The sequence below is a fragment of the Pholis gunnellus genome, assembly GCF_910591455.1.
Source record: "Pholis gunnellus genome assembly, chromosome: 22".
NCBI classification, from domain to species: Eukaryota; Metazoa; Chordata; class Actinopteri; order Perciformes; family Pholidae; genus Pholis; species Pholis gunnellus.
In genome coordinates, this window is record NC_136549.1 from 7401676 (window position 1) to 7429330 (window position 27655).

At 42.9% G+C, this 27655-nt stretch overlaps 1 protein-coding gene across 1 annotated transcript; it reads left to right on the forward strand.

Moving 5' to 3' along the window:
- On the forward strand, positions 1 to 25640 carry cerk (ceramide kinase; the record flags this gene model as incomplete). The annotated part of the gene is made up of 13 exons (XM_079183690.1): positions 1 to 7; positions 362 to 496; positions 1903 to 2025; positions 4738 to 4863; positions 5423 to 5489; positions 7643 to 7788; positions 12482 to 12556; positions 12756 to 12908; positions 14505 to 14610; positions 15109 to 15188; positions 18195 to 18400; positions 22056 to 22270; positions 24766 to 25640. The coding sequence occupies 13 exons, from the start codon at positions 1 to 3 to the stop codon at positions 24872 to 24874; spliced, it is 1548 nt and encodes a 515-aa protein (XP_079039816.1). The 3' UTR covers positions 24875 to 25640.
- Between the last annotated feature and the right edge of the window lie 2015 nt (positions 25641 to 27655).

The following is a 27655-nucleotide window of genomic DNA, read 5'->3' on the forward strand; positions in this document are numbered from 1 at the left end:
ATGGGCCGTAAAACCAAAAGAATGATGTGGAATGAATGAGGGGAACGAGTGAGTTGGGTGATACTTCTTTGTGGGGTTGTCTCTATAAGTGACCCCCTTTGGTCATGTGATCCATTGCTAATATATAAAAAATATTGATTATTGCAGCTTTAATGATCTTCACAAAAATGATGAATGATGTTTGGCAATACGTCTTAATAGTCACTTCCACAATTGCTTTGGTTTGTCAAAAAATGTGTGTATATACACACATCAGAGAATGTATTACACAGACTAGCCGTTCCATCAAAAGAGCATCATGCACCGGTTATTGTTGTGTATTGCAGTTGAGTCAAATATGCATTTATTCATGTCTCTCCAGCACACAGCCATGCTGTTCAGGTGTGTGAGATAGTGGCTGTCCTCGACACCGACGATGATCAAGACAACGCAGCGACCAGGAGGAGTCGGAAAAAGGCAAAGCAGCACTCCCAGCTGTACCCGCATGCATTCACAGGTATAAAACACACTGAAAATCACACTCAAAAGGGACATTCCACTGATTATTGTGGCTCTGGAGGACACAGTTGCATTATAGGAAGTGTAGGATCCAGTGCTTTTTTGGGGGGGGGGATATATAAGGGACTAAAAGATAGAATAGCTAAGCCATTTTCAATCTGTCTCTCACAAGTCCTCCACCTTTATGCTAGTGCAACACTTAGTAGCTGAGCTGCTGCTCTAAGAAATAGATACAGTGTCTTTTGTTCCCTCCCATCAAAGTTGCCTGAAGCCAGTTTTTTGATCCCTGTCACTTTCATTCTACTCTAGTAGGTCAACGCCACATCGCAGTTACATGTTGAGTAAGTGTGCCAAAAGCCATTCGTCGGCTCCGCCAATCGCAGGTGATCTGACACGGGAAATAAGCCCGTCGACAGCTCCGCAGTCTGAAAGTAATGCATTAACAAGAGAGTCCCTCACAGCTGAGCCGACTGGGTCTAAGATGGCAGCGTGCCAGTGACTTATGGGCTCATGCTTCATTTTGAGCCATTAGATTATATCCAAACAAGATCGGATTTACATTATCTATCGCAGCCAAGTGTTCAAAATTACCTTCGCTAATGTGAGCTTTTACTGGCGTGAGAGTGACACGACTGCATTCCCACGATCCGTGGAAACTTGGCTTCAAAGGATGATTTCTACGCGCACTCCTAAACGTCTCTCTGCGCTCACCCCACCGCCAGCACGAGGTACTGTAAGCGATTTGGTCTGAAGAACTTTCCTGAAAAGTTAACTTCCCTATCTGATGAAAATAATGCTTAGTGTGATCATTTGACTTTGAAGTGCTTAGTGAGTGAATCGGCTGTCAAAGTGCTTAGCGAGTGATTTTTTTTTTCTTTTTCTCCTTCTTCTTTTGCTCCTTAACGTAAATATTTCAGTAATGTTCAGAGCAGGATATTATGTCTCTTCTATTTCTCTGACTATCAGCAGAGACCAGTTTTACATAACTCTCATATGCACTCATTTCCTCCTCATGCACACTTCTGATTGGCTTTAAAGGATAAAGCCAGGGTTCAGTCTCAGTCTCGGGCCATGTCTGCTATTTAGCAAAGCCAGCTGGTAATGAACATACTTGGTGCAAAATGGCCAACTGGACAAAAGTATTACACCTCTCTGCTGCCCAGATTCGGTGTCACAAACTGTGATGGGTGTTTGATTGTGAGGGAAGGTGCAACTTTCTTTTCCTGAAATCAACTTTCTTTTGCTGATAATCTTTTTTCCATTCGCGGTCTAAGGACAAGGTGTTGGTTGACGGTTCAATTCCTGCAACAGTGTGACTAGACCTAACGTTTCTACCGACGACCGTTATAAACAATCGTAATACAGCAAGCTTCTCTGTTTCCTTCTGTTTCTGCTTCTCTACAGTTTCCTACGTTAGAAGAACGAGGCAGCACCAGTGGCGGTGTAGTGATGTCACCTTCCGCTCTGCCAGCGAGGGACTCTGCGAGCGGTGGATCCAAGTTATCAACGAGCAGCTGTCATTACTCGGTGTGTACTGTTTAATGATGTTCCCTAACAAGATGTGGGAAAGTACTTTGAACTCACTCGGAGCTTCTCGACGTTTATCAGAATCATTTTATGGACAACGCGCCATTAAAAGTTCCACGTATTAGGAATCTGGCTTAGTGAGCACTAGGATAAATGCAGAGTAGAGTACTAGATTTAAAGGAACAGTGTTTAGGATTTAGGGGGATTTATTAGCAGATATTGAATATAATATTAGTTTTTATTAGTGGATAATCACCTGAAACTAAGAAACGTGTTTCCGTAAGCTTAGAATGAGCCGTTTGTGTCGCATAGGGAGCGGGTCTTCTTCATGGATTCCGTCATGCTGGACTGCCATGTTTCTACAGTAGCCTGGAATGGACAAACCAAACAAAAGCAAAAACCTTTTTACATTATGGCCACCGTAGTTCTCCCACACACTTGGGAATGGGAGGCGGAGCGGAGGGGTATTCAGTTTGGTGCAACTAGATGCCACTAAATCCTACACACTGCTCCTTTAATTGGTTCAGAAATCGCTACTTGTAGTTTGCCAGGTTTCTCAAGAGTTTGATGCAAAAATGTCCGGTGGGAATTATTTGTATTGCCATGTTCCATTAAAAAAATATAAAATAACCCTTATTTAGACACGACAAGAACCTATCCAGGCAGAGTATGTCTGTTTGGCTACACAATACATAAACTAATCGGACCCCAAATTTCATTCTAATGCTAATGCTGTTGTGACTAGCCCTGTTCCTTAACCACGGTATAACGCATCTTGTGTTTCTCGTGCAATGTTGGGCGTTGAAACAAACTGATAAGACGTTACCCCAGTGTGGCAGCGAGCTACCTGGAGCTATAGCTGGAGGTATGGCATAACTTGGAACAGTTATTTATACGTTGGTTTTTTCTTTGATGACCCGCAGGGGTTTGCAAACATTTAGAAGAACCCACAAATCCAGTTTTTATGAATTTCCGTGCCATATTTTTGGAAATCCGTGCTTGGTGCGAAACGGCTTCAAGATTGGACTGTAAGATTTTGTGCCGTACAGTTTATTCTGCATGGAGGGAATGGGAGTTCTGTGAGGATCAGGCTTTTTTTTTTTTTTTTTATCTCTCAAGCAATTTCAATAGCTGTCAGCAATGGGCACAGGGGATATGGAATACAATCTTTTTTTCTGAATGGTTTATGGACTACTTCATCGGGACACCAGCATACAGTTTGTAACATAAGTCACTGTAACGCCCAAGGAAAACCCCTGAAACCCTGAGATTCTCTAAAGGATGCTTTTATTGTGAGGTATAGCGATAGTGTTTGAGGCAAACAAAAGGGAAAGGACGGAAATCATTTTCCAGATTAATATCACCAAGACCAAGAAACTGTATATTCAGCTTATATTTACGTTTCGGACCAAACGGTAGATCATTAAAGCATTCGAGACGGGACATATTGCTAAATGAGCTCTTCTACTCCTTAACCAGACTGTAAGTAAAGTGTGCATTATTGTCCATAAAAAAACAAACCCACTTCATTCTTTACAGTAGATTCAATGCCCTCAGGAGAGCCCAGAGGCAAACCGACAACACAGGTCGGCCTCCTGCATTTCTCTTCTAGATAGTACCTCACAGGCACAGACATAAAGAATGGAGCCAGCAATAACCAATAGTCTGATAAAACATATAAATGGTGGTTTTACAAACTTTAAAAGAGTGTACTAAAAATATCTTGGGCTGGCTTGCACAAGAGAGTCTGTTTGTGTTATTGTCCAGATGTGCTCCAGGGAATCTTTATTTCTCTCTCCTCCAACATGCAAGACGGGAAAATGTACACAACGGCGCATCATCCATCAAAATCTTTACAGATGTAAGGAATTTAACACGTTTTCCAATGATGAACTAACACATTACATGACCTGGAAAAAAGGTTATTATTACACCATCAGTCACTACACATTGAGCTTTATCACATTTCTGACCTGGTTGAGTGCAAAAAAATACAGCGCTTTACATGTATAACGGGATTGCAAAGTGATTTCACGTTTGAGATCTTCAGGATTTAGTGTGTAACTAGCATGTGGAAATTAGAGCGTAAGATGGGTTTAGTCCATTTGAAGCGGCCTACTTGGCCCCCCACTTTGCCTGGCAGGATGAATCAATTCAAGAAAATTAACCGCATCCATTGCGAAGATGAAGCACTAGTGTGTTCAATAGTGTTAGTCTCCTCCACAGTGCACCTTTACATCCCCCATTGACAATCCATTTATGTAATCTAATGGAACTTTTGTCTTATTGCCAAACAAATATTGCACCCTATATTTCTTTGTGCTCATTTAACTCCCGATCCCAATCCATTCATTTCCAATTGGAGCAGCTGCTGTATCTCAGTTTGTTGTCCTAAACGCAGTCTTCCACAGCAGCCATAAACAAGCCATTTAGTATTCTCCATCGCGGCACTCTGTGGGTTTATCACCGAATGATGCAGCACCTCTGAATTGCTTCACACTCCTCCCATAGTCGGTCGACACACCATTTATTTCTGGAGAGGCGTGTTTGCGGGCACCAGTCAGTTTGACTGAGCGTTTTGAGAAAGGTCTCTGGTTAATGAAAACTTCATCAAGCTGCTTGTCAGTGACACAGTTGTAGAAAAAAGAGAGAAAAAGGTATATGCTGAACCTTTTTTTAATGACTATCTCTCACCCCTCCCTCACTTTGCAGCAAACCGACCGAAGAGCCTTCTGGTGTACATCAATCCCTTCGGGGGGAAGCAGCGCGGGAGGCGCATTTACGAGCAGAAGGTGGCTCCACTGTTTGGCCGCGCCTGCATCTCCGCCGACGTGATTGGTGGGTCCCTATCAGTAGCCTTCCTCAACATTTAAATAAAAAATGAGTCTCGGTGGCCGCCGTATAGATCTCCGCTGCCACCGTGGCCTCTCCGAGGGGGCCGAAGAGGCTTGCAAGGATATGATTTGGCTGATAGTGCCATCAATCTTGCCACCACCTTAATGGAAGCTGTGATAGTTGATAAGCTTGGGTATCCAAAACACATCTATTATTCAATAAGTGTTTGCAACAGCTACACATAGTCTTGCGGTATTGATGGTCACTCTCGGGCTTCCTACAGCAACTGTGAATGGCAGGATTGCATTTCTCTTTGTTTGTTGTTTGTTGAGGGGGGGGGGCTAATATACAATAGCTGAATTAGGTTGTTTTGTGCCACTCTGAGCATTAATCTGCATGACGGGTTTCCAGGGACTGTTTTCAAAAGTGCAAAGCTTTTCCTTGTCCTGTATTTTTAAAATGCTAGTGCTAGTCAGGGCCACAAAAGAGTCCACTGTTTTGTCAGTTACGTTCCCTTTAATTGAAGTTGCACTAACACTTGCCGTTTGATTTGTTTCCATAGTTACAGAGCGGGCCAATCATGCCAGGGACCACTTGAAAACCGAGGCCAATCTGGATAAATATGACGGGTGAGTGCTCAAGCAGGGCGGCTTCTGCTTTCAGGCTTTCAACACCGGCTCTTCACTGCGACAGGAGTTAACTCTTGTCTGTTGATATTGTAACACAGCCTTCGAGAGACTCTGCCACGAGCTGCGTATCGTCACGTGTATCAATGTATTATCGCACATTCGGAGTTTGATATGAGGCCGTGTTGCGCTGTAAGAAATTCGGAGCCTATCTAGTGCTCGCACGGCTCCCGACATGCCGGCGGCTGAGGCGGTGGTTAGCAGCTCACGGTGCTAACGGCGCAAAAACAACGGACAACAGTGCTGACAGAGCAAACAGCGGGGGGAACTGGAGGGTGGGCGCTACGTTTCCGCCTTCCGCGGCGCCCATGAGCTAGCCAATGAGGCACGCTCACATGCACTAACATTAACACACACACACAGGAAGTGGGACTTCATTCTCTGCTTAGGTAACTATTACTCCACTATGTCTTTACATAGTTGTTTGATGCTATATTAATGCTCTGAATATTGTACAGAGAACCTTGAACAGAGTTGGATCTCTGTAACCTGGCGTGACCTTTGATCAGTGCTCCTGATTACAGTTGAGAGACAAACATGAATAAACATGCTAGTAGGGTAACAAAGAGACACCGTTTTTATCCTTCCTGTTCGGACTTTTTCCTTCACCCTCCAAGTGTGTGCCAAGTTAACATTCTGACCCGATGAGGGCGCTAAAGAAAAAGTTAAAAGATCACCAAAGTGATGACAATTTAGGGGGAATATGAATGTATGCACCTAAAGCCACGGTAATCCATTTGATAATTGTTTCACGCAAAACCACACATTTTAACCTAATGGAGGCGCAAGAGGAAAAGTCAGTGGACCACTTAAGTGATCATCGTCTCGGCGCCATGGTTGTCTATGAAAAAAATGTCAAGGCAATAAGACGCAGAGATTTCTGCAAAGAGATTTAATGTTTAAAGACAAGGACCCGAAGCAAGAACCCTCGGGAAAGGCAATTCAAAGAGAGAGACCGTCTCTTCGGATGGCTGGGCGTGTGTGTGTGTGTGCGTGCATTATATATTATATCCTTGTGAGGACCAGTTTCAGTTTTACAACAGAAAAGGGAAATCACTTTACTTTCCTAGTGTAAAATCAAGTCTTAACCCTCAAACAGCCCTTTTCAAAGTGCTGTGTAGGGGTTAAGATTTAGGGGTTTTAGTGTGCTTTGTTATATATATTCCAAGATATGCATTGAATCAATGTAAAATAGATTTAATAGCCATCGGCATAAAAATGGAATTTGATACGATTTGCTTGAACTATTTGACCTAAAGGTAGCTTGTAAACAGAGGATAGTTGAGGACCCAGGACAGATCCCTGTGGTGCGCCTGGAGCAGAATGGGTAGTGGAGGATTTACAGTACAGTGCCTGGAGCAACACAAAAGGTCCTTTCAGAGAGATCTTTTACCCCGGTATGATTACTCAGAGCTTTAGACATTCAATTCAAATCAAGTGGTCAACTGAAGCAAAAGCAGCAGTTCAGATCTAAAGGCAATAAAACAGATGCCACTAAGAACGCGCATTCGAATTTCCACACTTTATGATCATTTTAGGAATGTAGCCGATTCTATTCTCTAGAATAACTCTACAATAAATCTAAATGTACAAATCAGTCACATAAGCCACATAAGTTTATGTTTTCCAGAGTTGTACATGATGCAGCTCACGACCGCGAGCAAAGGGTAAAATGCAGCTGAGAGCCGAACATACAGGTCATCAGTAACGGGAACGTTTTTTTTTTTCTGCCGAGCGCTCCGTCGTCTCCCGCTTCTATTCATCAGATATTCAGTCCAGCAGATCATGGTTAGAGTCCATTATGCTTTTCCTCTGCATTCATAGGTTTCAGCAAGGTTTTTATACAGACTTTACAAAAGATGGAAAGGCACAGTGTGATATTCTTATTTAGGGAATGCTTTCACAGTTACACCTGCTGCCCACTGCTGTTGTTGTCAAGGTCTTCTGGCTATGTCGTAGTTTTCTTAAATCCGCACATGTAGTGGAACTCCTCAGCGTCCGTCTAGGCTACCTGTATGACCCGAAACTATTCCGAACAATATTCCAATGTTCAACAGATAACTGGTGTACATCGTTGATGTCGTTTGTCCGTCCAGGGTGGTGTGTGTGGGTGGAGATGGGATGTTCAGTGAGATCCTGCACGGGTTGGTCACCAGGATCCAAACAGACACCGGCGTGGAGCAGAACCAACCAGATGTGGAGTTGGCGTCGTGTCCTCTACGCATAGGGATCATTCCTGCTGGTGAGCTCCGGTCATTATATCACATTAAAACATGTACAGGGTTTGGGAACAGCAGCGCGTAAGGAATGGTTTTGGGGATAATGATCTCTGAATGTCATATTAAAAGGAATTTCACTGAATGCAAAGATTGAAACCACACCATTGTTTCAAAAAAGCATTGAAATATGGAGTCTCAACTCAATGTATGTCAAACAAATGTATGTACGTAAACTACAATTCCACCCTAAAATTCCATGCATGCCCCGCAATGTTGCCTTATTTTAAACTACAAACAGCCACCTGATAATTTGCCTAAAGGAAACAACTCTGACTTTTTCTCAAATGGAAAAACTCTTGCTCCACTTCCACCACGACTCGCTCCTCTCCACCTACACATGCGGCGTGGTCAACAGCTGAAAGCCCCGAGTTTACACCAGGGTCACTCGCAGCTGTCAAAAGTTGAAAAATGTTCATCAATGTTGAAAAGCGCTCTCCGTCGTGAGCTACTCCTCCGGTTTTAGGAGCAGTGTCCCTCTCAAGATGCTCGTACATATTATGCAGCAGGATAAAGAGACACATTCTGAATTTCTATTGTGAATCAACTATATTAGCAGATACTGGGTTTGGGAGTCCTCCCGCAAAAACACAAATGTAAGGTTTTCTTTTTACCTAAAACTATTCTGTTTGGGCCAAAAGTATTACTACAGACCCAAAAAGCCTTTAAGACAAAACGTACTATAGTTCATACTTGTATTAATTACACATATCACAGCCTTTGTCTGAACAGTTAACTCCAGCCCCCTCGTTCACAGGGTTTTTAACGTCCTTTACGGCCATGAGATGCGGCGCACAAACGCTGGCGCCGTGCAGTTATTAATCACCATTATGGATCTCCCAGACAACCTGATATGGAGAGAGGGCTGAAAAGAGTACCGGCATATTGTGAAAAAGTCAAGGTACTCCACAGAGTACAATGTAGAAGTGCCAAAGTATCGCCCCCCCCTTCCAGCACAGCTTCAGATACTTTAATGGTTAGTGTTTATGTGTTTTGTCATGATAAGTGTTGCATGACGGATGCCAAGTTTCTAGAGTCAGAGGTTTAAATGGGCATAAAAATCTCACTTAACAGAACTGTTATTGATTTCAATATTGAAGAGCTTCAGCCCTGCTGATCCGGGGTTGCTGGGTTACATAAGAGAATCTCTATGGCAACAGGGCTGGGGGGGGGGGGGGGTCCCACCAGGGGGCCTGCGGAGGGGTCAATCCTCCCAAGTGCCACGAATGGAAACGTGCTGTGTGACATTTTGAAATCACCGTCATTTTCCTGAGGATAGGAACACAGTGCACGGAGACCAATATGAGTCTATCCGGTGCACAGCTTGACGGTAATAGCAGAGGGCTTTAAAAAATCAGCTGGGGACACAGTCAATTATTTTAAGGCCAATTACAATCATAATTTGGATGTTGTTGACTCGGTTGTTTTGCCTTTTCACAATTACAAATGAAACACAATTTTAGATAATCTCATCTTTTCATACAGCTGAATGAAGTACATCTTGAAGTACACTTCAGCCCAATAACGTTAAGCTCTTAGTAAAGACTCAGGGCTGCAGGGATGAAAGCTCTCAAGTAGATATACAGTAGTTCAAAAGATGTTTTGAAATTGAATTGGTATGCCCTTCATGCAATGAAAGGACTTTATTGGCTAATTGTCCTCTGGTTTGCTTCCACCAAGAGTTAAGCAAAGCCTACAGTGACCAAGGCGATCCTCTCCGCTTTTAAATTCAAAGCAGGTTTTTGCCATTCCTCCCAGAGCATTGTTAAAGCAAAGGCATGCTGATGAGCAGTACAGCTTCATTAAAAAAAAAATCAAGAGTGTCTTCTCTACTCGGTCACTGACGGAAATAACTGCAGACAATCGGACGGGAGAAGTCCGATTTCTGTGAGAATAGCAGCCGCAGCAACAATAACAATCCAGAAGTTACATGAAAAAGACACGTTACAATGAATTGCTCCTAATAATAAGTATTGTCTGTGTAGTCAAAGCCTGATTTATCTCATTCCTCCCTGCAGAGCTGCACCAGTGAGCTACACTGTTGCACTGGGTGACCGGCTCCTTCATTACAATGAACACGGTGTCATTGAAATCAATCGCCCCTTACGCTGTTCTGTTCTGTTCTGACCATAAAGGTATATAAAATGACTTCAGAAAAAAGAATGTCCCTTGATGGTAAAACAGTTGTAACCCACCTTTTTTTCTTTTTTTTTAAGCGCTAGTAATGTCTCAGATAATGGTGATAATGTAAAGTGTCTCTTTACGTCTTGTCTAAAAAGAGAAAAATAGCTGACGTTGAGCTTTTGCTATAAAAGCCATAGACGTGTACTCTTTAGATCCATGCTTCCACACCATTATGGAGGAGTGTATCTTTGCCGCCTGGCTGCCATTCATGATTGTATCAATATTGCCGTCAAAGTCACGTTAACGTGTCAGGAAGATATCAAAGCCCTCGGTGCCAAGGTTCAAATTTAGAGTCGCGATCTCATTTATGGCCTTTGTCACCGAGCTGTCATACCCGCAAATGCTCGTTCTGTCAGATGTTTTTCTCAAATGCCGCTGTACTCCTGGCCCTACCTGAAACATTGAAAGTAGCTTATTTTGATAAAAAAAAAATTCTTTAATAAAGGTCCACTTGTCTAGTTCCAAAGGGTTCACTCTTGTCGTTGTAAGACACAGTCTTAGTGCAGCTATAAATACATGAATGTACTGAGGATTCAAACAGCAAAGATCTCCTTTTTTGGGGGCAGCACTAAAAATCTTGACTCCATTGTTGTCCCTGAGATGAAGATGATTTCACTGCCTAGATGATCTTACTGGCGAGACAGTTTTGGGGGGAAATGCAGATTAAAAACTGGAGCTTCTCCGCTGAGGGTATGCCTTCTGACAGTTTATGCTCTCTCCTCTGAATATGCCAACAGGCTACTGCGGTTGAGTAACTTAAGGGGAATAAAACATTCAACATCTGAGGGCTGAACGTCATTGAACATCTGCGTGTGCCACTTATATCCATTCAAAGTCAGTTGGCTTTTACTGGGTAGCTTTAGAGAAGTCAAATAGCGTGTGACACCGCTGTTTTTTTTCTTTTGCGCTCTGCAAAATAGCCGGCATTGTAGCGCTGCCGGGAGCAATTTGAAAGTGTTTCGGATGTGATCATGAAGCTCGGAAGGGGGAGCAAAGGCCAGATAAGTGATATTCAGAGAAAGTGCAGGAGAAAGTCAGAGGCAGCGGCGGAGGGAGCTCATCTTCATTCTCATCTGTGTGTCCACCACTGAATGATAGACCTGCTCTCCTCTGTCACACTTCTGTGAGCCCGCTCAAAACACCACTAGTTAGATTTCACTCGCTATAACCCTCCCTCTCTCTGTCTTTTCTCAGCGGCAGTGGGTCCATTTCACCACTTGAAGATGATCAAAGTTGGGCAGATAGGTCTGAAATTAGGCCATGTGGCGCAGGAAAGAGAGATGGAGCCTTATTACCTCTCAAGTTGAAAGATTTAATATCAAGCGCTACGTTTTTCTCAAGGCAGGGGATGCGTCTTATCCTTCATTTGTTGGCTGAAGAGCGTTGATGATAGCCCAGGGCCCGGAGCTATCCTATTAGTTCACTTAACTGAGACGTCTCCTTACTTCCGCCTAATAAAATCATCCCACTGAATTCCTCGTGCAAGGTTGCAGCTTTGAAAGACGTATAACTCGACCAAAGGGCGATATACATTCAGATTTTAAGTATGAATAAGAGGTGTACACATGTTGAATACATCTTTGCAGCTTTACCTGCCGATAGAGTCTCCCAACATGCCTGTATAGTCAGTTTCCATTACTGTAGATTCGGTAGACTCCGCAGAACCATGAATAAAATTAATGTAAGATATTATTTTAGAAGGTCTGTACAAATTCCACTGGTCGTTCTAACCAAACTTCACACTCCACATTTATGAAGTCAGTAATTTCACAAAGGCAGTAGATTAAATCACTTCCTGTCCGCAGCAATAGAGGACAAAGCAGTATTTTTTAAATGGGCATGACCTTTGACACATCCCTTGACAACAAACTGGGTTAGGTCAACCGGCCAGACCAGCTAAGATGCATGAAAATAAAGAAGTACTGAAACTACACTCCTTCTACAGATGTATGGTCCCCCCACAATGTATCATGATGACTTGGGTCAGCCCCTGTCTTTTCCTCTTGTGGTTTGTAGTGAAATGTCTTAACAACTATTGACCGATTAATCTGCAGGCCACCGATCTAATTTGTCCAATTCTTTGGTTTATCACCAAACTCTCATTTTGACTTTGTATTCCGTGCTAATTAATAAATGTTGTGTAGGCATCCCAGCTTGCAAGTAGGTATTTGCAAAAAAAATCCAGGAAGTGTTCAACTATGTGCACACCAGTTATGCCAACAGAAAAAATTTGATGGATCACATAAATTGTTGTGTTAAAAAAAGAAAATGACACAATCCGGCGGGAGGGTGTCTGAAGTGAGGTGGAACTTCTACATACTGGCTTTGAATAGTCATGGTTTGCTGTTAGCAAATATTGAGAATGGTATATGTGCGAGTGAATATTTTTTAACTTATCTTTATCTTATATCTTTAACCTGTCTATACAGGAGCTATAACGGCTGACCATCGACCTGTGTGTCTCTTATCCAACAGGGTCCACTGATTGTATCTGCTTTGCCACAGTGGGAACCAACGATCCAGTTACTTCTGCTTTACACATCATTGTGGGTGAGTTGGTAATTGAAAGACTCATGGAAGACTTACAGCACACTACGTGTCAGGGTGGTGTTGTGTGTGTGTGTGAAGCTACAAACGACCTTTGAGCGATTATTGCAGCAGCTGGTTTTCAGTTTCGTGTTCACATGTATGTTTGGGCAACAAAGTAGGGAGTTGGCTTTCTATGACTCTGCTGGGTGTGACTCAACAGGGGATTCCCAGCCGATGGACGTGTGTTCAGTTCACCACAATGACATCTTCCTCAGATACTCCGTCTCGTTGCTTGGCTACGGTTTCTATGGCGATGTACTGACGGACAGCGAGAGGAAGCGATGGCTGGGTCCTGCTAGATATGACCTGTCAGGTATGAGGGCCATCATTTTCTAAACTTGAGTGACTCTTCAGGCTAAGCCTACCCACACACTTTAACCTTGTTCTTAAAAACCCTTGGCGCACTGACCTCACACCGGCTTCTTTTGAATGTGAGGTGACCTTGAGTTCCTCCCTGAGCTTGCTGGTCCAGCTCCGGGTCAAGACTTTGGAGGATTAAGATATGAATCTAACACGCAGCCTTAAGCTTGTGGGTTTCAGTGCAAGCGTTTGTGTAGCTCAGTAGTTGGACTCACCAAGATGTTTCTTCCCACTGAGGCTAAACGTATGCAGACTGTAAGGTGCTTTAAACAACTACAATGGTGAGATTCATTATTAACCAAAAACCTGGGGCGTACAGGCTCATTTATGAATGAAAATGTCCCCAGAATGCCATATTTAGGACATATCCATTGTAAAGTCTGAGTATCCTTCATGAAAAGTAGCAACCAAGAGAGATCGACAAAACAAGACCAATTATCAACAGCAGTGCTAGCAGCTCTGTGAGGCTGTATTTAGGCACAGTGGTGCTTTATAATGAATGCTAACATCACAATGACACTGCTAAAAACCTAATGCTAAGCAGTTATCATTTTCACCATGTACACCATCTTAGTTTTTGCATGTTAGCGTGCTAATATTAGCTCATTTGTCTTAATTAGTGTAGGCTACCGTTAAATTAGCACCGTGAGCTGAGAGAGCCATTAAGAGGCAATAGAAATGCTCCCAATCTTATATTTAGCGCCTTTTAAAGCTGGGGTCGGCAACATAAGCACGATTTTAAAACACCCAGCTAAAAAACACCCGGCCAAGTGTTGCCAATTGTTTTTTCGGTGAAAGTGGCTAGCAGCACTAGCGTTAACTTCGCTAAATGTAGCGAGAAATTTGCCAAGTCGGCAACACTGACAGCACGTCCCTTCGGGCCTCCCTCCAAAGCTACTCCCCCAAAATTAACATAACGTATACAACAAACATGGCTGTTGTTCACAGCTGTCAAGCTAGCAGCTCGTGGAAGACTCAGATGATGCGCAATGATTGCACAAGCAGAGTGTGCACGGGTAGGCAGGCAGGTAGCAGTAGTAGTAGTAGTAGTAGTAGTAGTAGTAGTAGTAGTAGTAGTAGTAGTAGTAGTAGTAGTAGTAGTAGTAGTAGCACGTGCTGTCAGGATGTAAATAGAATTTCTACAAATATAATACATGACCTGACCGAGCTTTAATTCAATTGTATAGGCAGAAATTAGCATGGCTCAAGCACAGAACTAAATACGCTTTAAAAAAAAAATATATATATATATATATATATATATATATATATATTAATCAGGCCCCAGGGCTACCAAACACAACAAGGCATTTAAATACAACTGTGTTATTTTTACTATAGCATTATCGCTAAACTTGCTAAACCCAGTTAAACCTACAACAGCCTCTAGAGAATAGAGGAATTAGAATAGAAAGATAAGGAATAGTGGTCCAATTAGTTATGCAGATGTGTCGCTTAAAGAACTGAAGCTGTAATTAGGGTAAATTAAACAAATCAAGTAAAACATATTGACATGCATTCTGTGGCCCACACTGTGTTTGTGTTCCAGGCGTGAAAACCTTTCTGAGTCACAACTACTATGAAGGCACGATCTCTTTCCTCCCTGCTGAGAACAACACGGGGGACCCCAGGGACAAGCTGCAGTGTCGATCCGGGTAAATAAAGCATCAGAGATATCCATTTCTGCAGCTGTTTTACAATGTGCTAACTTATCTGATGCACTTCAATGGCAGCGGTGCACCTGCCAGAGCTGAAATGGGATAGTTTACGTTGTCAGGAAGCCCATCTGATTTATTGTGGAGAGCCAATTCAGTCTTTTCCAAAAAGCGCTTCACTAAGTGCTTTGTTTGTTTTTTTTTAGATGCTTTGTGCAGCCATTGTTTGCGTTTGTTATGGGAACCCAAAGGAGCTGAAAAGCATTAATATGCCATGTTTCCTGACATCTTATTTTACCATAAAAAGAGATATGACTGTGCGCCAGAAAGGCTTCTCTGGCTGCAGACTCCTTACATTGCGAAACGCAATGCAAGTTATTTAAAGGTGGACTGAATGTATTTCCTCCTAATGAGTCATCTAAGCTTGTTAACACCTTGAATGTCACGGCAACCCTGATGGTTTGATGAATGTAAAACACGGTTACGCTGATATTTCAGGTGCCGCGTCTGTCAACACGAGCCCGCATCAAAAGACACGCAGTGGGAGATGTCAGAGGAGAAGGAAAAGTCTGATAAAGGTACGAGTTTGGGGGGTTTGGCATCAAATTAATCACACATGAAAAGCCCATTTCTCATTTCTCTGCCTCGCTCTCTGTTTGTTTGCCTATTTTGAAGCCAAGTATTTCTAAAGGGTGCTGTTAGAGAGGAAAGACAAAAAAAACAAACAAAAAAGGAGATGAGACAATCCCACGCTGGCTGTCTTTTCCCTTGAAGTCACTCTCGCACAAATCGGTGGAGATTTACATTTTGCAGTACCTGAGGTAGACTGAATGTAAATAACAACGTCATCTTCTCCTTTTTCAAATATCTCCATTTTCTCTTGCGGTTGTTTTTCTCCCGCGGCATAGGAAAATGAGATTCTTGATGAGTTATCGACGAGAAAATATCAACAGATTTTAGTGACACAGCGCAACTCCCCGCCGCGCCCTCCGGAGCATTTTTTTTATTTATTTTTTTGCCTATCGATTTTCAAATCTCCCCGCATCCACCCCCTGCGTCAGCTTGATGAGATTACATGTCCCCAGACGAGGCAGGTGTCCGTCCACTCAGCTCCGAGTAGGACAACGTCACCTCCTGTTTTTACCGCGTCCGGCCCCCCCCCCCCCCCCCCCCCCCCCCCTTGACCGTGGTGCACACGCACACATTTCATTATCTCTCAACCCACTGACAGCAGCAGCACAAACCCCTGGAGGGCAGATGAAATACGGACTCCTGTGCGTGTGCGCTGGTGCGCCCTGGTGTGTGTAATCTGAGCTGCAAAGACGCTGTGTGTGTGTGTGTTTTTTTCCCATTCTAATTAGTGTCATGATATGAAATTCAACATTTTCTATCCTGGCCTGGTTATCAGGGACTTCTTATGGAGTGTGTGTGTGTGTGTGTGTGTGTGTGTGCGTGTGTTCGGGGGGTGGGGGTGGAGGGGGGGTTCATATTCCTGTGTAAATATGAAAATAGAGCGCAACCTGTTTGTGTGCGATGTGTGACAGACTCCCCACTAATCAGGAAGAAATTTGGCTTCGCCAGCTCCGACAGGTGGTTTGTCTCACGCCAATGCTGCCGTTTGTTTTGCGATTTTGTGTTTTTCTGTTGTTGTTTTTTTTCCCCTTCCTGGCGCGGGAAATCTCAAGACAACTGCTAAATCAATGAGGCGTGACACCCTCTGTCTCTCTCGCTCTCTCTCTTGTTCTCTCGCTCTCTCTCTGCAAATGAGCCAGCTTCTCCTCCGAAAGCAAATACTCATTTGGAAACATTCTTCGAATGCGGAGCCTACAGTCCACCCACCGTTGGATTTGTTGTTGTTGTTTTTATTTTATTCAGCTGTAATCACTGCTTCTCATGTACAATATCAGGTTTTTTTTATGAAGACTCTGCGGGCTTGTTATCATCGGTTCGCGTTATCACCTCTGTAAGTTTGTTTATGCGAAATGTGGGAGCGCGGGGGGGGGGGGGGGGGGGGGGGGGTAATGAATCGTTTTGCTTTCCAAGATCATATAATTTTCCCTCTGAGGTTTGGATGTCTGTGATCACTTTTTTTTTTTTTTCTCCCCGCTTCCTCCAATGACTCTCACCCCGGTGACGAGCGCTGGCAGCCCCCGCGGGTGATTCTGTGTCTTTTGATACGCCATCAACGGCAAACAGTCGCTAATCTCCGAGGAGCAGAGTGGTGATTTGTGAAGTGCAACCGTCGCGTCTGTCATTTGAGATTCGAAGGCCGCTTGTGCATTCAATCATAACAAGCAAACTTGAGGTTAATCCAATCAGTCTTCTATCTATGTGACCTCCTCCTTAGATGCTGTCAACCCTTCCTCGGCTAAACTTGATTGCATTTTAAAAAACAGACGACGCTCGGCTCTCAGGGTAACACACACACACACACACAACTTTCAGCATCAATATTTCTATCTTGGCTCCAGGGTAGCGGTGCTCTGAGAATTCCTGCCAAGACATCTGGATCCTAATGGACCCTCATCAGCATCGCTGCTGATGTGCAACAAGCGGAGAGCTCTCGCTTAAGGACTTCTAAAGCACTTGCAAAACACACAGTATCATTTCAAAACCAAATTTGCAGAGATTATTTGTTCCAGTCGAACATCACTCACGCTGCGTTCTGAGTTTGTATTTTTTTAACCGCGTGTATTCATGATGCTTTTCAGGTTCTATTTGATAACGCCACCCATGGAAGAAGACGTTCAGGGGCTCTCGGACCTTTTACGAGACCCCCGATATTTTGCACACTGATCCCTCGTCTTACTTGTGCAAGTTAACAGCTGAGAGCTGGTAGAATACTCTAAACTAAATCTAATGTGGCAGGTTTGCAAAATGCTGCAGTGCTGCTTTGCATTGTAAATTAATTACAGTACGGTGTATTCACTGCAGCTCAAGGTCTGTTCATTTTAAAAGTTTCAATGTCAGATGGAGGGAATTTTTATACTGCAGTGAAAAGAGAAGAGTTTAGTAAACCAGAAACTATGAGCAGAAAGGTCGACAACAATCGCAGGTGATTGTGTGCTTTGGGTTGTAGTTCCGCAGCACTTGATTTCATTGCGTGAACGGGACAAATTTCATCCGATGTGGAGTATAGTTAAATTAAAAGTGACTTAAGTTATTTAGAGGATACTGCCAGCTCCGAGCCCCCACAGGTAACTACAAGACTGGTAAACCTTGATGGACGCTGTATTTCATTGAAATGTTTCTTAAAGACGCAATGTGTCGAATTTTAAATGAGGTTGCAGATTGCAACTAACTGAAACCTGTTGCCAAGCGTGTAGGTAAACAACCTTGGCCAGCATGAACACAACATGAGTTTTGTGGACGGTGTCTTATCTAATGCGGTTGTATGTTGGACTGAAATGAACAGGATTAGCAAGTTTTTGACTCCTAAAAAGTGTGTTGAGTGTAAATACAATCTTCCGGTGCATCACTTATGGTCTGCATTTGATCTATCATTGAACAAGAATGTTTTTTGACTTCAGCGGGCCAACAGAAGTATGCACAGTTAAGTAAACTTAACTCTTGACTTGTTTCAGATGGGAGCAGTGGTTGGAGCGTGATCCGTGGAAAGTTTATTGCCATTAATGCGGCCAGTATGAGCTGCGCGTGTCCCCGCAGTCCGAAAGGCCTCTCGCCTTCCGCTCACCTCGCTGACGGCACCACAGACCTCATCCTCGTCAGGAAGTGCTCCCGCCTGGACTTCCTCAGGCACCTTGTCCGACACACCAACAAAGAAGACCAGGTAGGAGTGAAGGAGGTGTATGATTTGTCTTCACGAGCACTTCCTGAGGTATTACCCACCGGGAATATTATTCAATTTATGATTTCATCCCTCTAAAGTAAGTGTCTTTACACGGTGTATGAGTCATGCTCTGGAGAATATTTCTAAATGATATGATCTGTATTCAGCAAGAAAAATAGATCCTTCAGAGAGTGAAGGAATCACTAAAATAAAGAAACTTTTCAATTTCATCCTTTCTAAAAAAAAAAAACTAAAAAAAAGCCTTCCATCAATCACTTTGCTGCAGAATCCAGCTCTCATCGTCAGGAGTTGCTCGATCTGTGCACGGATGAATTGAGTGTGTAAAGACTGTAAACGAGCGAGAAGAAGGCAGGAGTTTGCCCACTTGCTGTGCTAGCACCTCCATTTGCTGACTCGGCTCAATTTCCCAACTATGGTTCACTTTAGTTCAAATGCCTTAGCCCTGGTGCCTTCCCACGTATCATAAATAACCCCCACCCTGGTCCAGAGAGGCACCGGTTATCGCTGCATCAGGGATATGCTGTAGGGGAGAACAGGCTGATACCAGACTAATGCCCTTTTAGGATAGCACAAGTATTGCCAGGGGAAGTCTGGTGATTAGTAATTATTACCTCAGGAAGGACCTCGGGAAGTTTATCCCATCTAGAAGGAACCTGTAAGTAATTTCATCGACAGTAGTTGCCTTGGTACAAGTGGGCAATTGCAAACCGTGTGTTGAGCTCAGACTGAAATCCTCAGGTCAACATTTTGACTGTTGCACCCGCACCTTGGACTACAAGGACGGACTTCAATAAGATATGATTAGATTGGGATGATATGTATTCGCAGTTTTAAAATGAACAGAATTCAGCAGTAGAAAACAGTTTAATAATACCAAGAAAAATAAATGAGAGAAAACACAAGCTGCTGCTGCTATTACAACGGAAATTTAGCAAATTGAGGAAATTGCTGCTTTGTGTGACATCAAGCGTGTCCTTGGAATACCGCGGTCGCAATAAAGCACATCACATCCAGATGACTGAATGACATAACCAATGTGATCAGGCAAAATCAAATCAACAAGTGAGTCAGTAAAACATTTTTATACTGCGCTTTTCAGAGACATTAGTCACAAAGTGCTTTACAAGGGGATTTAACAACAATCATTTCTTTTATAGAAGATGAAATGACCAGCCATGTGTTTGCAAAACTAGAAAAGAAATAACTTTGCCTCGTGACGCTAATGCAGAGAATGACTCCAATACTTAGAATCAGCAGCAGGACGCAACGGTATCCATCTTCTGTAAGACACAATTTGCATTTTAGAGACGACAATGTTGGTCAGTCCACCATCTTGGTGTGTTTTATCTCAACTGTTTGATGGATATATTGGCCATAGAATTTGGCACAGACATTATCATCCCCCTCAGGATGAATTGAAATAACGTTGCTGATTTCATTTTAAAATGTACTTTTCATCTGGCACCATTATCAGGTCAAAGTGGGCCCAAAATGACTTTTTCCCCCATAGACTTACATTGGGACATGGTTCGTCTGCATGCGTGTGAGATGTCTGTATCTCAGCGGGTAATTTCTTTTTTTAAGCTTCACACGAATCCAGCTCTGTTTATACACCCATGTGCTAAACAATAGCATGCTAACCCGGTAAACGAAGATGACAAACATTCTACCTGCTAAACATTAACATGTTAACATGTTAACTTTGACAAAATGTTCGCATTTAGCTCGACCAGACTAATTCGCAGACCCACTGAAAGGGACCAAATTGCCGAACATCGCCTCCAATACTTCTCACTCGTCGCGGTGGGCGTGTCAATGCTTGCAAGCTAGCAGTTAGCTTGTTCATTAGCTAACATCGTGTATACAAGCCATGTGCACGCACTCTCTCCCAAAATGTACATGTTTTTTTTCCAAGAATCTATTTTTTTTTGTCTGTGTCTGCAGTCCTTTCTTTCAGTTACGAAAATATATCTAACTTTATACAACTTGTGTTTTTTTGTGTCCCTAGTCAGTCTCGCTTCGCCTGTATACCCATAATGCCTTCCCAGGGGTTTTGCTTGTGTCCCATATAAAATAAATTGAGATGAACTTGTGTACTGCCTCCAGTGGGTCTTTACCTTTTTTGCCTTTCAGACCTCTCTAATGGAGAAAACCAAATGATATTATCATTAACCGTCTAATGACCACAGATCGTAGTGTGGTATTGCATTGAAAAGACATGATGCAGTGCGTCTGTAGCTCAAGGCTGTCTTTGCTGCTTCACTTGCAGCACAGAAAGGTAGACAAGTAGTCATATAAGTACGGTGAGTGGGACTCTGCATCAGAGTTCACTTAATATCAGCATCACTGTCCAGCCAAGCGGAGAGAAACAAGGAGTGAGAAGCCACTAAGCGTATTCATGGCCTTGTCAGAAAGCCTTTTAGGCAGACAGTCCAGCATGAATGCAAAGCGGCTCCAGTCATAAAATGGGTCTGATGTGGAGTAAATGGCTGTCACTCCGCTTTTGGGATGAGAGAGGGCGAGAAAGGGAGAGAGAGGGAAAGGAAAAAAAGGTGAAGAAAAGAGTCGGGAATAGAGAGAAAGTGGCACCCCGTGAAGTGGAAGAAAGTGCGCCGGACAGAGCTGAACCTTTCTGCGACACTGAGTGAGATGAAAGGGGACTTTGACAAAATTATTTCTTTTCATCTCTCTCTTTCTTCTTCTCTGCACTCCGGCTGTTTACATAGTTTTTATGCACCTCCATTTTATCTGACCTCTTCTCTCCCTCCCTCCATTTCACATTCAAACTTCTCTTGGGTGTTTTTCTTTATCGTAGTAGGGGAAAGGAAGAATAAATCTACGTGTGGTTTAACTTTTTATTATAAAATCAGCTCAATCGACAAACAATCAAGTAGAAATTCACTTTTTACCTCACCCACTAGGAGCCTGTAAACTAAAGAAGAATAACATGGTAAGAATTGTTTTACTGCCCAATATGATCTTCATATTTCAGAGAAATAGCACTGAAAATGGGCATAGATGCCTTTGTCCAGTTTCAGTGCTAGAGTGTGTACGATTAGAATAGTTTATGTTCATTTAAATGTCTAAATAAAAAAAATTAATGAGCCTGAGTTTTAAATGAACCCCAGTCGATTTATCTACCAAAGACAAATAATTTATATAATAGATTCACTTTTTAGTTTGACCGTAATCCATAAAATTGAGGCTGAGGCACTGAAATGATCTTTTCTCAAAAGTTAACTTCCATCTTCAGCATACAGGGTGCGCCTTTATCACTTGTATGCAATTGTGTTCTGCATGGAGTTTGTTAATTCCCTCTGATTGAAGCACCCTTGTGGAAACACCGACAATAGAGTAATCATGAAAATACTTGAAAAAGACTCAAAATGCATTCGACTCTAAAACGCTTTTTCCTCAAAAAACAATTTTACTCAAAATGTACCTTGGTGAAGCCCAAAACAAAGATGGACTCTTGTGTTCCCTCTCAGCCTCCTGCAGTTTGAAATGAAACTCTTCAAGTGCGTCTGGAGAGTGGCGGTCTTAACCTTTGCACCATCTGTGTGCACATCTGTTCCTTCATACATCCTTCCATTCATCTCTCCTCCTCCTCTTTCATCTATTTCTCATTCCCCAGTTTGACCACTCGTTTGTGGAGGTCCACCGGGTGAGGAAGTTTCGTTTCCAGCCGCGGCACCATGAGCTGGTTTCACTAGAGGACCCGATTGAGAGTCCAAAGAAGACAGGCTTCAGTCCCATATGCTCGGCCCAAACGACCTGCAACTACAGCACCTGCCACAGCAGCTGGACCTGCGACGGGGAGACCCTGCCCGACGCTGCCATCCAAGTCAGGTAACTAATCACACGATCACCTTTGAATGTACAATACAACTTCCTGTCGTAGTTATTTAAAGCACTCGCTTTTCCACGTTTTGTTAGAAATAAAGAAGTTTTTCAACTCAAAACTAAAGAAAGTCAAATCTGAGGTGCAAACAAACAATCATTTCGACTCAGCACCGGCAAAAACAATGAAATGAATTGTGATTTACCAGTAATGATGAATGTTTTGCCCGTATATATGACTTTTTAATGCTGTAAAACTGAAACAATCATTGTGACTGCTGAAGACAGGCGTGGTTCAATCACTTTTCCACTGTGCCAGCTTTTTTTGCATTTTATGAAGCCTGTGACGAAGAAATTAACTTTTTGAGGCGATGAAGACAGACAGGATCTCTCTCTCAGCAGAGATGAGGACTGGCAAATGGCTTTGAATCGGTGCACACAATATTGTAGAAGAGATGTAATGAAAAAAGCTGTGAAATACTTGCGGGGCTCATACCAATTGCATCAGACAAAGACTGTTCTTTTTCTGGGTATTGCAGTTTAAATGTCTCTAAAGTGTCTCTGAGTATCATGACTTAAAGCCTAAGTAGAAATATATTATGTTCTGTATGCTAGACGGCTCTATATTCATAGTGCACTCAAGTAAGACTCGCACGTAAACTTTTTAGCCATGCTAGCGTTTTAGCGTGTTAGGTGGTATGTCGGTAGCTGTACTGCACAATGCTAATTAGAAAATGCTAACACACTTACCTAATATGGTGAAGGAGGTTCACATTATGCTAAACATCACCTTAGTAGCATCGTCAACATCTTAGCATGCTGATTTTAGCATTTAGCACAGTTTTAAAGAGCTGCTAGCATGGTTGTAATCTTTTATTCATGTGCTGGCACAACACTATTTGAAAAACAGGCAACGGACCATAACGGAAGATATAACATTTCAAAGTACAATATAAACGTCGGTATCTAGACAGCAGATGGCACCGTTTCTGTAATTAGCTGCGGCAGCTGGTGTTAGCTTAATACGGAGGAAACATCTAGCCTGACCGGGCAACCAGCGGAGACTCTAGGAAGCACATTTTTTATTTGGATTAAACAAACCAGATGTTAATTGGCTAGCTCTAGAGTTGCTGGTAGTTGGATTTTATTACCATTGTACAGAACAAGGCTAGTTATTTCTCCATTTCCAGTCTTACTGCTAAGCTAAGCTATAAAGTAAATACGAATATTTCCCAAAATATTGACCTTTTCTTTTAGACACATGCTAGAGGGTTTCAACATGGTCATGGAAATGTAAGTCGTCTTGATGGTCAGCACTAGCGTTAGCTGGTGAGAAAGAAGTTCTCCTACTTGGCCAGACAACGATAGCAGCAGTGCCATTAGCGCTGCTAGTGTCCAACAGTCTGTGGTCAGGAGACTCTTTCACTGTTCCCCGTTGGCCGATCTTGGCAACTTGGCGGAATTAGCCCGCCTCATTATTCTGGCCCTGTCCACACTTAAAGCTTCCTCCACTATCAGATCTCTATACAGCCGGTGTGGCACTGCTGGACGCATCATTTATTTCATGCTCCATTGTACTTTGCCAATGATGCATGGCGCTGTAATGTTGCTAATTTAACGGCCCTCCCCATGTTAAAAGGCTACTCCCCTTTAATTAAAGCAGAAGTCCGTCCTTTTATTGCCTCTTCCTCTACGCTAATCGCTCTTGGAGTGAGCCAGCCAGAGTGCTGCTCGGATAATTAATGGTAATAGCCTGGGCAAAACGGAAAGAAAGAAAGAGTTTTGCATTGGAAATGAGAAATACACATTTGGAAAAGGAAGTCGACCTGCCACAATGATTGAACCAAACAATTAAAACAAAATAGTGATGGAATTACAACCCAAACATATAGTGCCACCTTGATTTTAGAGTAAACATATGTTTATTGAATTGGTATTTTTATTTCATGTGTGAATGGCATTCTGGAAAAAGAAAATTCACATTGGGTTGAAAATGCTAAGTTACTGCGCTGTTCCATCATATTAACGTATCGGTGAAGCCTGCAAGTAAACAACAGGTGTTTCTGTAAAAATGAAGGTGTCATTTAGCAGACAAAGCCACAGGCAGTAATTGAGGCTATACTGTACGATAGCAGCCATCTATCCCGTTCACAGCTCATTCTCTGCCTGTGCACTTTTACTTTTTATTGTATGTATCAGGATGTGTCATTATAGTGCGTCGGCCCCATCTGCATTCTAACATCTGTTGTAGGTGTCCCTTTTAAAGATCTTCATACTTAACACACCGCAAACATTGTCTCATCCCGAGTTTGCTTGTCAAGTCTGCACACAGGGGTGCCGTTCCATTGCTTTTACATCTGCCACATTGACAGTAAAGCCTCATTGAAATGAGCTGAGTCATTAAGTTGATGGTTTGTTATTCAGGCTAAATGATGCCTCGTGCTTCTTTGTGTGTGTGTGTGTGCGTGTGTGTGTGCGTGTGTGTGCTCTGTTCTCCTCTACAGTGTCCATTGCCAGTTGATCAGGCTGTTTGCCCGCGGTATTGAGGAGCAGCAGCAGTGTTCGTTAGAAGACCCGTGTACACTGTGGGCCGCGGAGCCAAGCACACACTAGTCAGTGGACTGAGAGCTGGACGGGACATTCAGCTGCTGGAAAACAAAAACTGAGTTGCACTTGGCACGAATTTCCTGGAAAAAAGACATAAATCCCATCAGTGTAAATCCCAAACGCTGGCGTCCCATCCCTCCTCGGTGTATTTGCTCAAATGAAACTTGCAGGACGCCCCCTCAATGCACAAGGCGGTGTGGTAGAAAAAGCTGACAAGGCTCCCATTAGTAGCCGTTAAGAGGGAAAAAGGCCAAAGAGAAGATATACTAGCTACTGCATGATTTGTTGTTACTGAGAGATAGTTATTTCCTTGCAGCCATTTGGGAGTCTTATGTGCAAAATTGCCTAATGCAGCTTCTACAAACCCAAAATGTGATATGCCAGCGCTGCCATATTCAAACCTCGGTTTCAGCTTCTTTTTTTTGTTTTTTAATATCAGTACTGTTTTTGAAAATGGAAGATTTTGAAGCCCAGAGGATCTCAAGCCACCAGATGAAATGACTGAACTGGACTGAGCTGGACTCAGCCGCGACAATCTGTGCTGCCATGAAGGAGAACACAAATAGGATTTCTCCCCGTGTAGCAAAGAGAGACAGCCGAGGAGATACTGCTTGGTGAGAGGGACGAAGAAGAAAGGCCTCTGAAGTACACCGATAAACTGACATCAAATGCCAAAAGAAAAAAAAGAAAAGAGAATCATGAAAACTGATCTCCCCTCTTTTTGGGGAAAAAAAACTCCATCTGTGACCCAGGTGGAAGCAGAGATGAGCCAGGGGCACTAATGAAAAGAACTGAATACCCTGCTAATACCCTAACAGGACCCCGGTGGATTCTGGGTAATAAGGTAAAGTGGTTGCTAAGTGATTTGGTGTGTCTCAGCACTGCTGCGGTGCACCTGTGGCTCTAAGCTCTGCTCCTCCCTGGCCAAAAACTACTGACGGTTGACTCATCACCTGGGATTAGCCCGAATTACACATGGTTAACTGTATTAAAGATAATCTATTGTGTGGTTTTTGAAATTAGCCCCATTAGCTCATTTTTTGTAAAGTCAGACCATCAGAGAATGCTACCTCTGCATTGATAAAAACTGTTTTAAACCACATACACAATAATGATACGTTAGGGTGTGTGTGTGTAGGGTTAAGTGTGTTTTCCACAATTCCTTTAGGGGCGTGCAATCATTGGAGTGTGTGTGCGTTAATGTAGTTGTGAATGTGCCAGTGTGATGAGTTAGCTCCATCACAATTAGCCTCATGACTGCCGTTTTGCAGATGCTCTCTGCACTGCTGCCGACACAAGCATGGAGCAAAGACAGGCACACACACATGTTCTGTCTTTCTATGATGTTTCTGACATTCAATGTCTTTCTGTGTCTCTCTCTCTCACACACACACACAGACACACTCACACCTTAACTTGTGTAACACCATGAAAGGCTGTTCCTCTCTATGAATCATCTTCAATGTTAATACTGACTCTGGAGGTCTATTATGTTTTCCCTTCATTGCCCACTTTTGTCAGTTAACAGTATGATATTAAGAGTTGGATGTTTTTAAATCCTCTACACACACACACACACACACACACGCACGTTTGTGTGTATAAACAAACTATATTGATACGGCAGCTGCTGGAAGCTAGCAGGCTAGGAAAACTAGCGTGCACCCATAGCTTCCACTTGGAAAGCTGACGCTAGTTAGCTTAGCTTACTAACGTTAGAACTGATTCCCGGACATTACTTATTGTTATCCTCTTTCAGTAGCTGCCGAGTGCCTACAGTCGTACTTGGTTTGTTAGCAAAAATAATTCTTAGTTTCAGTTCGACTTAAAGTTGTTATGCAATCTTGCTGCTCGAGTCAACACGTAAACTGTGATGTGAGTGGATACGTGATTATTTTTATGGAAATATTCAATAAAGTGCTTTTGAAATGTGGTTCTCTTCATGTGCTTTGCTCTATCTTCATGTTGTGCGCCTCCCTCCTTTTCTCTCTCTCTCTCTCTCTCACTCACTCACTCACTCTCACACTCCCACGGATGCACACAAAAGGTCAGCACTACCTTGCTCTGGCTCTCTTAATCTCACTCTTTCGCTCTTTCTGTCTCCCTGTATGAGTGGAATTTAATAGGGTGCTCTGATCTGAGCGAGATGTTTCATTAAAGAACATCAGACATCAAAGGTCTCTGCTGAGATGGAGTGGTATTTCACACTGTGCTCATTCTGCACAGCGTGGTTCTTGTTTCTTTATTTGATACCGCGAGGCGGTTTCCGAAAGTGCCGAAGAGTAATCTGAATTTCCCACAAATATCTTCGAGTTACAGACAATGCGGGTTGTCCTAGTTACCTACAAGCAGCAGAGTCGAACCAAACAGCGGTGTACATTTCCTTTCATTTGGTAAGTAAAAAGGAATTTCTTAGCCGCACCACCTTTTACAGCCAATGCACTGGTAACTAATGCACTATTTCAAAGTGATGCCAATTATTGGGCGCTACTGGAACTCATAGGTCTACAATGATTGAACAATAGTGTGAGTGGTATGAAAGAAAGAAAATGACGATTCAAAGTCAATTAAGGCGAGACACCTCAGGTAAATAGGGTACGAAACATGAACCAATAGATATTGCCATGAAACTGCCCAAGTTGAACACCTAAATTAAGACAATTATTTTTTGTAATAGTTTTCTGAAAAACAAAATATGAGGCCTTATCTTATTAATTGCCAATGTGCAACATTTCCAGAGCAGAAATGTGAACATTGGATAAAGGTATAGGTTTGAAATTAGTTTTG